Below are 13,526 nucleotides of genomic sequence, written 5' to 3' on the forward strand. Positions count from 1 at the left end.
CTTCAGCCTATAATGACCCATCCCGTAGATTAGGCAAGGTTATTTGTTTTTTTTTTAATAATTCTTGTCTAATTTTTATTAGAACATATAAAGTATTTATTAGAGAAATATATTTCTAATACCATATATATATATATATATATTTAAGATGAATGTTATGCATCAGTTCTTATTTATTCTTACGCTTTATATTTATAATTTTTTTTTCATATATTATGGTGTGTTTTTTATAAAATATAGAATGTGAAATAGTGAATAATAATTGATGAAAAATTTTATTTTATATTTAAATATATTTAATAATAAAATTTATTTTATTTATAAAAAAATTAAAATTAATTATAAAATAGGATAATAATTAAAAAAATTGTCAAAATCACTCTGTATATAAAGTCTATTCTAAATACGATATATATTTATGATGAATGTTATGTATTAATTATTACTTATTCTCATATTTTATATTTATAATTTTTTTTTATAAATTGTGGAATGTTTTTATAAGATGTGAGATGTAGAATAATAAATAGTAATTGATGAAAAAAAATATATATTTAAATATATTTAACAATAAAGTTTATTTTATTTATGAAAAACAATTAAAATAAAAAACAATTATAAAACAGGATAATAATTAAAAAAGTTGTCAAAATCCCACCGCATATAAAGTCTACCTCGCCCCCTCCCCGTACAACAAAACAGAAACCGTCACTCTATTTTTATTCGCCAATCCCGGTAATGTTGTCTTGTCTTGCCTCGACTCTAATCACTGAAACTGGAAGATGCTGTTACTGAACGCCCTCACCCTAGCTCGGACCATGTTCCGGACCACCGATATCGTTTTAGAGTCGGAGGACATCCCGTTCGGGACTCCTTGGTGGTTTGTCTACGCCATTTTCTCTTGCTTGCTCGTCCTCTTTGCCGGCATCATGTCTGGCCTCACTTTGGGCCTCATGTCATTGGGCCCCGTCGAGCTCGAGATCCTCCAGCGTAGTGGCACCCCCACCGAGAAGAAGCAAGCCGGTCCGTCCATTCCCGAAAATCTTCCTGTTTCGAAAGCTCTAAAATTTTTAGATTTTGCTAATTTTGCTGATATGTGCAGCTGCTATTTTACCGGTGGTGCAAAAGCAGCACCAACTTCTGGTTACTTTGCTTCTGTGTAATGCTTGCGCTATGGAGGTAATTCTAATAGTTTGCTACAGCCGAGCTATTTTTGGTGGGAGAAAGAGATCCCACTTCACCAATGGAAGAGCGTGTAAAATTCACAGCATTTCCTTGATTTTATTTTTTTTACTGTGCTTGGTCTCCGCTCTTTGCAGGCCCTTCCTATATACCTGGATAAGATTTTTCACCCCTTTGTTGCTGTTTTGCTGTCTGTAACTTTTGTTCTGGCTTTTGGAGAGGTAGAGTATTTCTGTAATTGATAGGGCCTCGGGTTTTAACTACTATTGCCTGAACCGGAAGTAACGTATAACTAACTATATTGGGTCAGGTTATACCGCAAGCAATATGCTCAAGATACGGACTCTCTGTGGGTGCAAACTTTGTGCGGCTTGTGCGTGTTCTGATGATCATCTGTTATCCAATTGCTTACCCTATTGGAAAGGTAACGTTTCACAACTGAAATGAATGGGTATCTTGTGAACATGGAAAAGGTCACTTTCTACCACTAGTTGCTGCATGAGTGTTTTGGGTGCCCTAAGACGTTTAGAATATATTGGATTAGGAACAAAAAGCCTTTGGGATAAATGACACTTCCATACTATAAGTGTGGGTGGTAGATGAGTTATCGGGTTCAACTCCTGTGGAGTGTCAAAGTTGCTTACAAGTAAAATAATGTATCGTACATTAGAATATGATTTTTTTTATAAGTTAGAATATGACCTTTTCCGGATTAAAACGTAGCAAGATGGAAAATGTTTTGAAGTCTGGACACGACTCATAAGAAATAAAACATGATAATGAGAGGAGTTTAGATGCTTCACTTTTACATTTTGCCACAGATGTTTTAACTTTCAAAAATTTGTACTTGATCGGTCAAATTCATTTCCTTTCTTCTCATTAACTCTACTGTGATTGGTCATCTTAATAGAGATGTTGAGATACAAGCAAATGAAAGTTTGCAGGACATGCTATGCTATAGTCTAGAAGGGGCTCGTATGAACTTGATATGGTTTTCTCTATGCTCTGTGAGATTTTTCTGAGCTGCTAGAGGTGTGGGAACCATAATGGTAATGCTTTGTAAAGCGAAGGGAATCAAAGGTGGGACCTCGTAAATGTCTCTCTTCTTTCGATTGTCAAGGTGCACTGAACTTAAGAGATTTTGAACAATATGGCAGCCACTCAGATGTATATTTAGGCATCATTTAGTGATTCATGGAGGGTATATACTATAAAATAAAGACTGAATTGGAATATGAAATGGCCTGTTCATTTTCAAAATTTGTTCTCTTTTGTAAAAGGAAACTCATCTGAGAGTCCACAAGGACACTTAAATGTAGAGTTTCAGATGTTAATTGGTATAAAGTAAACTCCATCCTTTTAGTCGGACAGTTTTTAGTGGTGAGGCCCAACTCATTGGTCCGCAAAACCACCCCCCCAAAAAAAAATAATAATAAAATAAAAAAGATTTCACGTGCGCAGACACCTTTTAACCTTAGTGGAATAGTATTTAACATTACATTGGATGCAATAATGTATGCATGACTTTGTATCATGGTGGTTCTTCACATTGGCCAGCTGCATAATTGACTTTAAACTTCTATTTCACTAGGTAGTCACTGATTTTGAGCATATATTAAAGTTTAACCCCGTTTCAGGTTCTGGATGCTGTACTTGGACATAATGATGCTCTGTTCAGACGAGCTCAGTTGAAAGCCCTTGTCTCTATCCACAGCAAGGAGGTAACCTGCTCATATTGAAGTCTGGATGATGGGCCACAACTTAGCTTGCCTGTATTTATGGGTTCAAATATTTGTTACTGAACCAATATGAGCTGGGTGAATTTAAAGTTGTAAACAAATGTTGAAATGGCTACAGCTAGGAATCCAATTCTCTCTCTCTCTCTCTCTCTCAAATATTAGCTTATGCTTTGGAACTTTAGGCTGGCAAGGGTGGCGAACTCACACATGATGAGACAACAATTATCAGTGGAGCACTAGATTTGACTGAAAAGGTAATTGTTGCTATCAAGGAATCGTTTGAAAGGCTTCAGATATTTTCTGTACTTGCATTTCATGGTAAAAAATTCGAATACTCAAAGCATTTCTGAAGTAAAAGATTAGGGGCTCTAACTTGGACACCTACTTTCTTTCGAGGTGGTACTTCCTAATATCTGCTAGTTTGGGTCCTTACACTTGTTATTATCATCTGCCATAACAGTTTCTTTCTTGGTCAATGCATAATATAGTCTTAGTCACTTAGTTGTTGGTGTCTTTTCAAAACTTCTTCTTGTGCTCCTTTTGCTCTAAAATATTTTAGTTTGACTCCAGTTTTCTGGTTTGTGTCCATTTGAGAGCTAATTTTAAAATCTTTCTTTATTTATTAACTTTCCCTTTGTTTTATAAAATGATCATAATAATGTTCCCTGGAATACACAGACTGCAGAGGAGGCTATGACACCTATAGAATCAACATTTTCTTTGGATGTTAATTCGAAACTGGACTGGTCAGTTTGGCTTCAGCTTGATCTTTCTCTAAACTTCCTATTCATTTTGGTTGTGGTATAGTGGTGACACAACTCTTTTTTTCTTTTTTATGTTAATTTTGCATTTGGATGGCAAATCTACTTGTTAGGAGCTATTTGTTGGCCGCAGAAGAATTGAATGAAATATAAATGATTATTGCATAATGGCCAGCCTTCATGAATATGTCTTCTGTACCGATTTGTCTAAAACTGGAGTGGCCTATTTTGTTGTTATGCAAGAATAAGGGTTCATCTGGTTTCTAAATTAATACTGTATCTATAAATGGGAAAAGTAAGTTGGCAGTGGATATTGGCGTGGAGAGGATGTGCAACAATTATTAATGGGAGTGCTGTTTTAGGCCTAAGGACATTATCTTAGTCTCCAGGAGAAGTTCCTGGTTGCTTATTGTCTGTCTCTGCTGCTCTTGTCAGCAAAATGTAGGAAATGAGATGGACTTCGAGGACCATCTGCCAGTGAACAAGATTTGCATAACCATTTTGTTTTGTTCCCTGTTATTTGGTTATGGTTTTGTTCCTTAAGTTTTACGTATCTATTTATAGATCAGAAGTGAACTCGTAAAAAGATGTTTATCACCTTTTGTAAGCAGGGAAGCAATTGGGAAAATTCTTGCACGAGGTCATAGTCGTGTCCCCATATATTCTGGAAATACGAAAAATATTATTGGTCTCTTGCTGGTGCGTTATCAAACTGATGCATTTTTTTGGAAAAATATACTTTGCACATCCAAACTTCTATTCATTTTGTAATATAATACCTCAAAATACCATTTTTGAGATATTGCACCTTCAGACTATGCTCATCATCAAATAGACTACGTCTGGCAGGCAGGCATGCTTGCATGTGTGCAATCAATCCCATGAATGGGGGGGGGTTGGGCATTATGGCAGGGCTGCAACCTCTCTCTCTCTCTCAAATTTTCACTTTTAGCTTTTTTTTCCTTTCCTTTTCTTTAAAAATAGATTACAAGGTAGTTTGCCTCCTTTCATCTCAAAAATCATGCTAGCCACACGTCATTTTCCGTCCAACTTAACATTAGGATCAGAAGAGTGTGCAATTTGGTTATAAATGGTAGTTTGGGGGTGCAATATCTCAAAAGTGATAGTTTGGATACCATGTTGCACTAGGGGTGACAATTCAGGAGGTGCACATATATTTTTCCCTTTTCCTTTCTTCCTTTTAACATGTGAAGAATTGGGTTCTTGCTGTTGTTAGCAAGCCCATTATGGATTTCGTTATTCCTTTTTGTGAATATATCTTTATTTGAGATTTAGGTGAAAAGTCTCCTCACAGTGCGAGCAGAAACAGAAACTCCAGTCAGCGCTGTTTCCATTCGAAGAGTTCCTAGGTGTGCCCTTGTCTACTCAGTATCTGTTCTGTTCTTTTCTTTCTATGTGAAACATATGAATTATCATGCATTCATGTCCCAGGGTTCCATCAGATATGCCTTTGTATGATATCCTCAATGAGTTTCAAAAGGGTAGCAGTCATATGGCAGCTGTAGTGAAGGTTAAAGAAAAGAGCAAGAACCCTCATCCTATAGTTGAAGGGGAGAAATTTGAGGAGGGCAAAGTTGCTTATGGAAATTCTCAACTGACTACCCCCTTGCTAACTGGCAATGACGAGAAATCAGAAAGAGTTGTCGTTGACATTGAGAAACCTCTGAGGCCTATCACAAACAGACCCAATGTTCAACACAATGGTGTTGCCACAAACTGCGTGTCCCATTTATCTGAGGATATTGAAGATGGGGAAGTAATTGGTATTATTACTCTGGAGGATGTTTTTGAAGAGCTTCTACAAGTAAGTTCAGCTTCTACACTTCTTGGATCTAGAATTCTCTTCTTTTTCTTTTTAATTGGCACCAGGTGTCCGAGAAAAGAGTCCCGACTAATCCCAAGGGTGCACAGGCCATCAACAAGGAGTTCCCGCAAGTGCATCTTGGGTAATTCAAGGGAAAATTCTCCCAGTGTGATTCTAGAAATTGTTTGCACCCAAGAGGATTCAAACCTTAGATCTAGAAGGAGCATACCACCAATACCAGGGCCCATACCACTTGAGCCAACCCCTAGGGGTTTTCTCTGTTGATTTGTCATTACCTTTGCTGAGCAGCAGCCCAGACTCACAGAAAAATGTACCTTGTGGGGGTTGTTCACAATCTGATGTTACATGTCTCAAACAGAACTACACAAATTATTTCAATTTGCACCCTTTATCCATAATTTATGGATGCTTTTCTTTCTTTATAATACCCTTTCTCAGTGCAGGAGGAAATTGTAGATGAGACGGATGTTTATGTTGATGTACATAAAAGGTATGATTCCTTCTGATTTTGCTTAGTTTATTATTTTGCAGTCAGGTATGAGTCATGAGTGAATGCGAAATATGTAATGACTTGTGCAGGATACGTGTTGCTGCAGCTGTTTCATCTTTGACACGGCCTCCATCAAATCGGAGGTTGACTGGTCAAAAGCCTGCTGTGAGTAATAATCATTTATTTGTTAATTGTGCATTTTCATGACACTCACAGCTTGACCCTTATCCAGGGAACATTAATTATAATCAGAAGTGGAGGGGGGATTTTAACATTATATGCAAGCATGTTTCAGTGTCAATTGAAGGGTGGATAAGTGAACGTCTCCCATTTCTTTAACAAAAAGCTTGTCACCAACTTTGCATTTTGTGGAACTCTTGTTTATTACCAGATCTCATCGAAATATATGACTCCAACTTTTTTCTGGGCTTTTGATGTGCCTGGAAATGTCACATGACTCTTTAACTTCACATGCCTCTGTGGTAGTCTGAAAAGGTTCAGAGAAAAGTAGGGGAAAATAACTTCGTCAATACACATTGGTGCTTAGCACGATTCTGAGCTCTCTTTGTGTCTAGGACTCATAACCTATGCATGAGATTTTTAGTCTGGCGAGCTAATCTGAAAAACTTTGTATGTATCTAATTATATATTGGCTATTGATCAGGGAGGTCAAAGTAGGCAAGGGCAAACCCGAAAGAAGTTCGTGGAGGATGATTCCCTTCTTTCCCGGAGGACAAGTCCCATACAATGACGTTTTCGGGGAATTCAGGAGAGCCTCTTGGCATTGAGAGATGAGTCAAAAGTCCTGCTAGAAAAAGATGGCCGTGAAGTTGGAGCTTTTATTTCTGTACGACACTAGCTAGCACCGTAGTTTGCAGATATTTTGAAGTATTTAAGGTTTTACTTCTTTTGTTTTGTAGATGTCCATACTGAAATTAGGTAAATTTGTATGTGATAGTTGGAGACATAAGTGATGGTTACCACTTACTGGTAGCAGTTCTCGGACTAGATCAAGACAGGTTTCACTAGTTATGAGTAACAGATCCCTTATGGAATATTAAAAGGAAATAGCTAGCTCTCTTCGAGGGGAGCTCTTCAGAAAAGTGAGAGAAAATGAGAGAAGAAAATAGGTTCTTGAATATTCTAGAATGAAAATTCATGATAATTCTCAGTACATATACTGCAGGTACCTTCGGCTAACGAAAAGAGAAACAAAAAGGCCATAGGCTGAACCAAGACAAGGGCCAAGAGGCCATAGACTAAGGCTGAACAAATTCCAGGCCATAGACTAAATCTATTTTAACAAATCAAAACATAAAGGGACCCAACACGAGTCCAACCCACCTTCTCAGCCCACACGATATACTTGCATCAAAACACTTTGACTTAAGGCAGTTCGACATACTTCTCTCAGGCTAAGTTCCCTCTGCAACTCACCCTTGCCATCCCCCTTGGTAGATCTAGGGTTTGTTACCCCCCCTTCCCTTCCATCAAAACACCTTGTCTGCAAGGTGGAGAAAATTTTCCTTCAACCATGAATAAGCCTCCCATGTAGCTTTATCTGCATCTTGCCCTTGCCATCTAATAAGTAATTCAGCCAATGCGTTATTCCCAGCTTTTCAAGCATCAAGCCAATGTTTCTTCTGGTTTTGGCCTTAAGATCATGTGAGGGTCTACTAGTGGTAGCAACAGCAGTTAAGAGGTGGTGGATCCAAGTTTCTTCTTGAGCTGCGAAACATGAAAAGTCGAGTGGATCTTGGATGTCGGCGGCATGTTGAGACGGTAAGCCACCTTCCCTATCCTCTATAAGATTCGAAATGGCCTATAATATTTTGGTGCAAGTTTGAGGTTCCTACGATGACTCACAACAGTTTGCAATAGGGTTGTAGCCTTAAATACACCTACTCCCCTTCAAAAAATTCTTGATCTGTTTTTCGTAAGTCAGAATATTTTTTTCATCCTGCTTTGGGCCTTGTGCAGGTTATGACGGAGCAAGCTAGAGATCTGATCACGAGATCTAAGGGTAGTTTCTATAGTCTCCACTCGGGTTGTACCTGGTACGTAATCTACCCATCTGGGAGGGGGATAACAGTAGAGGGCCTCAAATGGGGACATTTTTGTGGACATATGTGGAGTTGAATTATACCATCACTCCGCTAGTGGTATCCAATGAGACCAATCTTGGGGTCTATCCCCTAAAAAACACCTTAAATAATTTTCAAGGGTTTTGTTTACCACTTTTGTTTTCCTGTCTGTTTGAGGGTGTTACGCGGTACTTAGTGACATCTGAACCCCCTATAGTTTAAAGATCTCCTGCCAAAAATTATTGGTAAAGGTTTTGTCTCGATCTAAGACGAGGTAGGGAGGCCTTGTAGTTTAAAGATGTGTTAGAATAATACTTTGGCTATATCTCAGGCTGTGTAAGGATGTTTGAGAGGAATCATGTGGTTGTATTTGGTGAATATGTCCACTACTACCCACAGGCTATTAAAGCCATGAGAATTGGGTAGGCCCTCAACAAAGTCCATGGTAATTTGGGACCATGGACGGGTGGGTATCGAAAGGGGTTAGACTAACCCACCAAGAAGGGTATTCAGGGTCTTAACCCTTATATCACAACCTCTAATAAATTGCTTGACTTCCTTCTTGAGTTCTGACAAAAAAAAAAATCCTTCCTCGCCTAATGTATGGTTTTTTCATAACCAGAATGCCCACCTCATGGGCTGTTGTGAGACAATTCTAACAATTTATTTTTAAGTTCCTCACTCTGAGAGATATAAAGTCTGTTCTTATATAGCAGCAACACATCTCTCATAGAGTACTCAGCCCCCAGTTTGTTCTCTAAAAACAAGGAAATTAAGGATTGTACCTGAGGATCATTTGCGCATGCAGCCTTAGGGTTTTGTAACCACTCCACTGTAGGAAATGATAGCAACATCAGTGTCACTTCCCCCTCTTTCTCTTTCCGGACAGCGCATTTGCCGCCCTATTCTCTGCCCCTTTCTTGTATTCAATAATGAAATCATATCCCATTAATTTAGAAACCCACCTTTGTTGCATGGGTGTGCCCACCCGTTGGTCAATTCGATGCATAAGGCTCTGCTGATCCGTCTTGACCACGAAAGTCCTTCCTAAAAGATATGGCCTCCAGTTCACCACCGCTGCCACAAGAGCATAAGGCTCCTTTTCGTAGGTCGATAAAAGTAAGAATCTTCCTTTCAAAGCTTGGCTTAAAAAAGCTAAGGGTCTTCCCCGCTACATCAAAACTACCCCTATAGCTGTACCCGATGCATCACACTCAATAACAAATTGAAGGGCGAAGTTGGGCAGTGCAAGAACAAAAGGATAAGTCACGGCCTCTTTTAACCTATGAAAGGCTACTCTCCAAACAAAACAATATTTTCTTAGCATCTTGGTTAGTAGGCCAGATATCTCCCCATAGCCCTTAATGAAACGTCAATAATAGCCCGTCAAGCCCAAAAGCCCCCTTAACCCTTTTATGGAACCAAGTAAGAGCTAATCCTTCATGGCTTGCAATTTTTCCAAGTTCGCCTGAACCCCTTGGGTTGAAATTAGATGTCCCAAGTAAGTAATCTCCTTACATCCGAACCTACATTTGGACTATTTAGCATATAACTAGTGTTGTTTCAAAGTTTCTAGCATCACGCGCAAATGCTCCACTTGTTCAGCCTCATTTTTATTGTACACCAGTATATTGTCGAAAAATACAAAGATGAACTTCCTTAAGTATGGTTGGAAAACCTTGTTCATCAAGCTTTAAAAGGTAGATGGGGCGTTAATTAGCCCAAATGGCATAACTAGGAATTCATAGTGACCCTCATGGGTTCTAAAGGTCGTCTTATGCACATCTTCGGGTCTAACCCGAATTTAGTGATATCTGGACCTTAAGTCTAACTTAGAAAAAATCACAACCCCATGCAACTCGTCCATCAATTCCTTCACCACCGGAATAGAGAATTTATCCTTAATGATGACCCTATTCAACCCTCTATAATTCACACATAATCTCCATATCCCATTCGCCTTTCTTACTAGCAATACCGGAGAGGAAAATAGGTTTTGACTGGGTTGTATGACTCTCGAAGCTAGTAATTCCCTCACAATTCTTTCAATCTCATATTTTTTAAAATACGGGTATTGGTAGGACCTCATGGAAATGGGTTTAGTGTTTGGGATCAAATTTATGGTATGGTCATGGGTTCTAAAGGGTGGAAGGTCTTTTGGTTCTTCAAATACTACTGAAAATTGCTTCAGAAGTTCTTGTACAACAGTTGGTACTTCCTCTTCACCATATGCAATTTCACCATCTAACATTTGCAACAGTACTCCTCTTTTTTCCAGCTTGTTAAACTTGTTGAGGGACCCTTCTTCAATCAGTTTAGTGGCTGTCAAACCTTGCAATTTCACAATTTTCTCACCAGTAGAAAAATTCATGATTAGTTTCTGGAAATCCCAAAGAATTGCTCCTAGCTCTTGGAGCCATTGTATCCCAAGAACTATATCACACACTGCCAATACTAAAACATGAATCTCCACAGAAAAAAGTGTGCCCTGAATTTTAATCTTGACACCCGAGCAACTCCTTTCACTAGGAATTACTTCTCCATTTGCCACCCTTACTTTAACCTTTTCCTCCATATTAAGGGGCAGCTTAACCTTTTTCAATACTGCTGGATCCAAAACAATTGTGAGTGGATCTGATGTCAATTAAAATGGTTACCCATTGGGCCCCAATCCTCCCCATCACTCTCGTGGTCTTGGGATTTTGAGTAATGTTTTGAATACAGTACCGGACGTTGTACCGGTCAAGGCACTGGAACGAAATATTTCAGTACCGGTACCGTTTCGGAATAGTGTTTCGGGATAAAGTTTCGGGATGGTCGATATATAAATAAATTATATATAGAAATATATATAAAAATTATATTTCAAAATAATAGTCTATATATAAATAAATTATATATAAATACATATATATAAAAATTATAAATAGTCTAGTCTAAATTAGGGGTTAAAAAATAAATTTGTAGTTTGAAAAAATGAAAAAAAAAACATACAGGCCGAAATATCGGCCGGTACCGGCCCGTATCGGCCGAAATATAGGCCGGTACAGGCCGAAATTCAGTCCGAAATGGCCGGTACCGGCCGGTACGGCCGGTATTTTAACCGATACGGAACAGATATAATACCTATACCTGCCGGACGGCCGAAACGAAAATTTTCGACCGTACCGGCCGGTACGGTACGAAATTTAAAACTTTGATTTTGAGACCCCATCAACACATGAAGAAAAATTTCAAGATTATCCACACAAGGAAGTGCCATTACTTCCTCAACCAACTCAGGAAGCCCTTCCTCCCTCACTTCTCTACCTTCTTTTTCAAAGAGGACCTCTAGCAGATATAATTTTGGGTTTTGACGCTTATGTCCAAGGTTCCACTTGGCATCACAGTAATCGCACAAGCCTCTTTCTCTTGTACTTGGGCTCTCCCACAGGTAGATTAGGCTTTTTTAAGATTCCTGGGTTAAGGGAGTATATTAGTCCAGATCTAGTGGTTTTATTGGCTAGATTTAGGTTCTCTTCTTGTATTTTTGCTAGGCTAAAGGTTAAAATTAAGTTGGGTGGGTTGAACATCCTCGATGGGAGTCGGATTTCATCATGCAGTCCACTAAGGAAACAACTTAATTTATATTGTTCAGAGAGGCCTCTTAGTCTATTGGCTAATGCTTCAAACTTGTCTCTATATTCATCAACTGTCCCTTCCCTTGCCTTAACCGAGTGATAGACTCCATAAAGTCATCATAGGCACTTGGTCCAAATCTGACCAGAAGAGCCTTGATGAAAGTATCACAATCTGCTAGTTGCCCCAACCTCTCAAGGTCTTGGAACCATGTTAATGTTTTTCCTTCCATATAAAATGATGCTAATTTTAATCTATGTTGAGGTAGGGTATTTTGAAAGGTAAAAAATTGTTGTACCTTATAGATCAAGCCAGCTAGGTCATCTATGGAAAGATGTGAAATCTAGCCTGGTTGGTCATCTCCATGGAAAGATGGGAAATCTAGCCTGACAGTCTTGGTTTGCACATCTCCTCCATGTCTGTGACTAGCCTCATCTTTTGCAAACTTCCCTCCTAACGTTGATCCCCCACCACCAGCATTTTGATTTTTCTTTTGTAGCTCCATCGTGATGACAGAAGCTGATGTACTATAGAGTCACTTTTCCTTTTTAAGGCAAACATTTCAATCTCTAGGTTGGTGCATTGAGCTTGTAAATCATGATGTTGCGTGCCTGTGGATTTCTTTAGGGCATTAAGCCCATCTTGTAGCTGAGTTAGTCTTATACCTTCTGCCATTGATGGAAATCCTGAAATTACATAGACCGATATCTCTCTGATACCACTTATAATAGATCCCTTATGAATATTAAAAGGAAATAGCTAGCTCTCTTCGAGGGGAGCTCCTCCAGAAAAGTGAGAGAAAATGAGAGAAAACAAACTAGGTTCTTGAACATTCCAGAATGAAAATACATGATAATTCCCTCGGTACATATACTACAGGTACCTTCGGCTAACAAAAAGAGGGAAAAAAAAAAAGAAGGCCATGGGCCGAACCAAGACAAGGGCCAAGAGGCCAGTCCAAAACTAATTACAAATATGATAGATTAAGGCCCATGGAACAAACTCCAGGCCATAAACTAAATCTACTTTAACAAACCAAAACATAAAGGGGCCCAACACGAGTCCAGCCCACCTTCTCAACCCACACGATGTACTTGCATCAAAACACTTTGACTTAAGGCAATTCGACGTACTTCCTTCTCTCAGACTAAGTTCTCTCTACAACTCACCCTTGTCGTCCCCCTGGTAAATCTAGGGGTGTAAGGTGGGATAACACATGTGGACTAAAAAAAGTTTTGTATGGATGTCTTTGAGTTTTTAAATTAAAGATAGTGGGATTTTTTCCTTCTGCATAGACAGGTGTGGAAACTCTCTCTCTCTCTCTCTCTCTCTCTCGATACATGGTTAGTTTTTCGGGTGGTTGGTTCCAAATGGATGTGAAACAGAAGCAACATATCTCAGGACCAGGATTGATGCTTTTTGCTGCAATTTGTGTTATCACTCATCTGTTTAAAAAAGTGTATAAAACCATATGCAATGTACTGGATTACCAAATAACGAGTTCCTCCGTTCCATGTGCGGGAGGTGCTCATATAACTGGAGTTAAGGATGAAGATTTCGAGGTGACTTATCCTTGCTTCCATGAGTGTGATAGTAGGAATTTGAAATGAATCATACTCATCATCTCTATATCACACTAAATATTTTTTTTTTTTACTTTTTATTTATTTTATTCTAGCTAAACTAAAGAAATTAGTTTACTTATCATCTTTACACCACACATTTAGTAAGGAAAAAAATAAAAATAAAAATAAAAATAAATCATGTGATGTGTGGATGATGAGTAAATTTTTTTTTTTTCAAGCT

At 38.6% G+C, this 13,526-nt stretch overlaps 1 protein-coding gene across 1 annotated transcript; it reads left to right on the forward strand.

Annotated features, from left to right (window-relative positions):
• The first annotated feature begins 666 nt into the window (after positions 1-666).
• LOC109010914 (putative DUF21 domain-containing protein At1g03270) lies at positions 667-7,121 on the forward strand. The gene is made up of 13 exons (XM_018991877.2): positions 667-1,023; positions 1,103-1,179; positions 1,320-1,403; positions 1,493-1,606; positions 2,820-2,903; positions 3,104-3,175; positions 3,600-3,667; positions 4,294-4,381; positions 4,979-5,052; positions 5,135-5,507; positions 5,972-6,018; positions 6,108-6,183; positions 6,683-7,121. The coding sequence occupies exons 1-13, from the start codon at positions 783-785 to the stop codon at positions 6,767-6,769; spliced, it is 1,485 nt and encodes a 494-aa protein (XP_018847422.1). The 5' UTR covers positions 667-782; the 3' UTR covers positions 6,770-7,121.
• Positions 7,122-13,526: the final 6,405 nt, after the last annotated feature.

This window comes from Juglans regia, chromosome 11, assembly GCF_001411555.2.
Source record: "Juglans regia cultivar Chandler chromosome 11, Walnut 2.0, whole genome shotgun sequence".
NCBI lineage: Eukaryota > Viridiplantae > Streptophyta > Magnoliopsida > Fagales > Juglandaceae > Juglans > Juglans regia.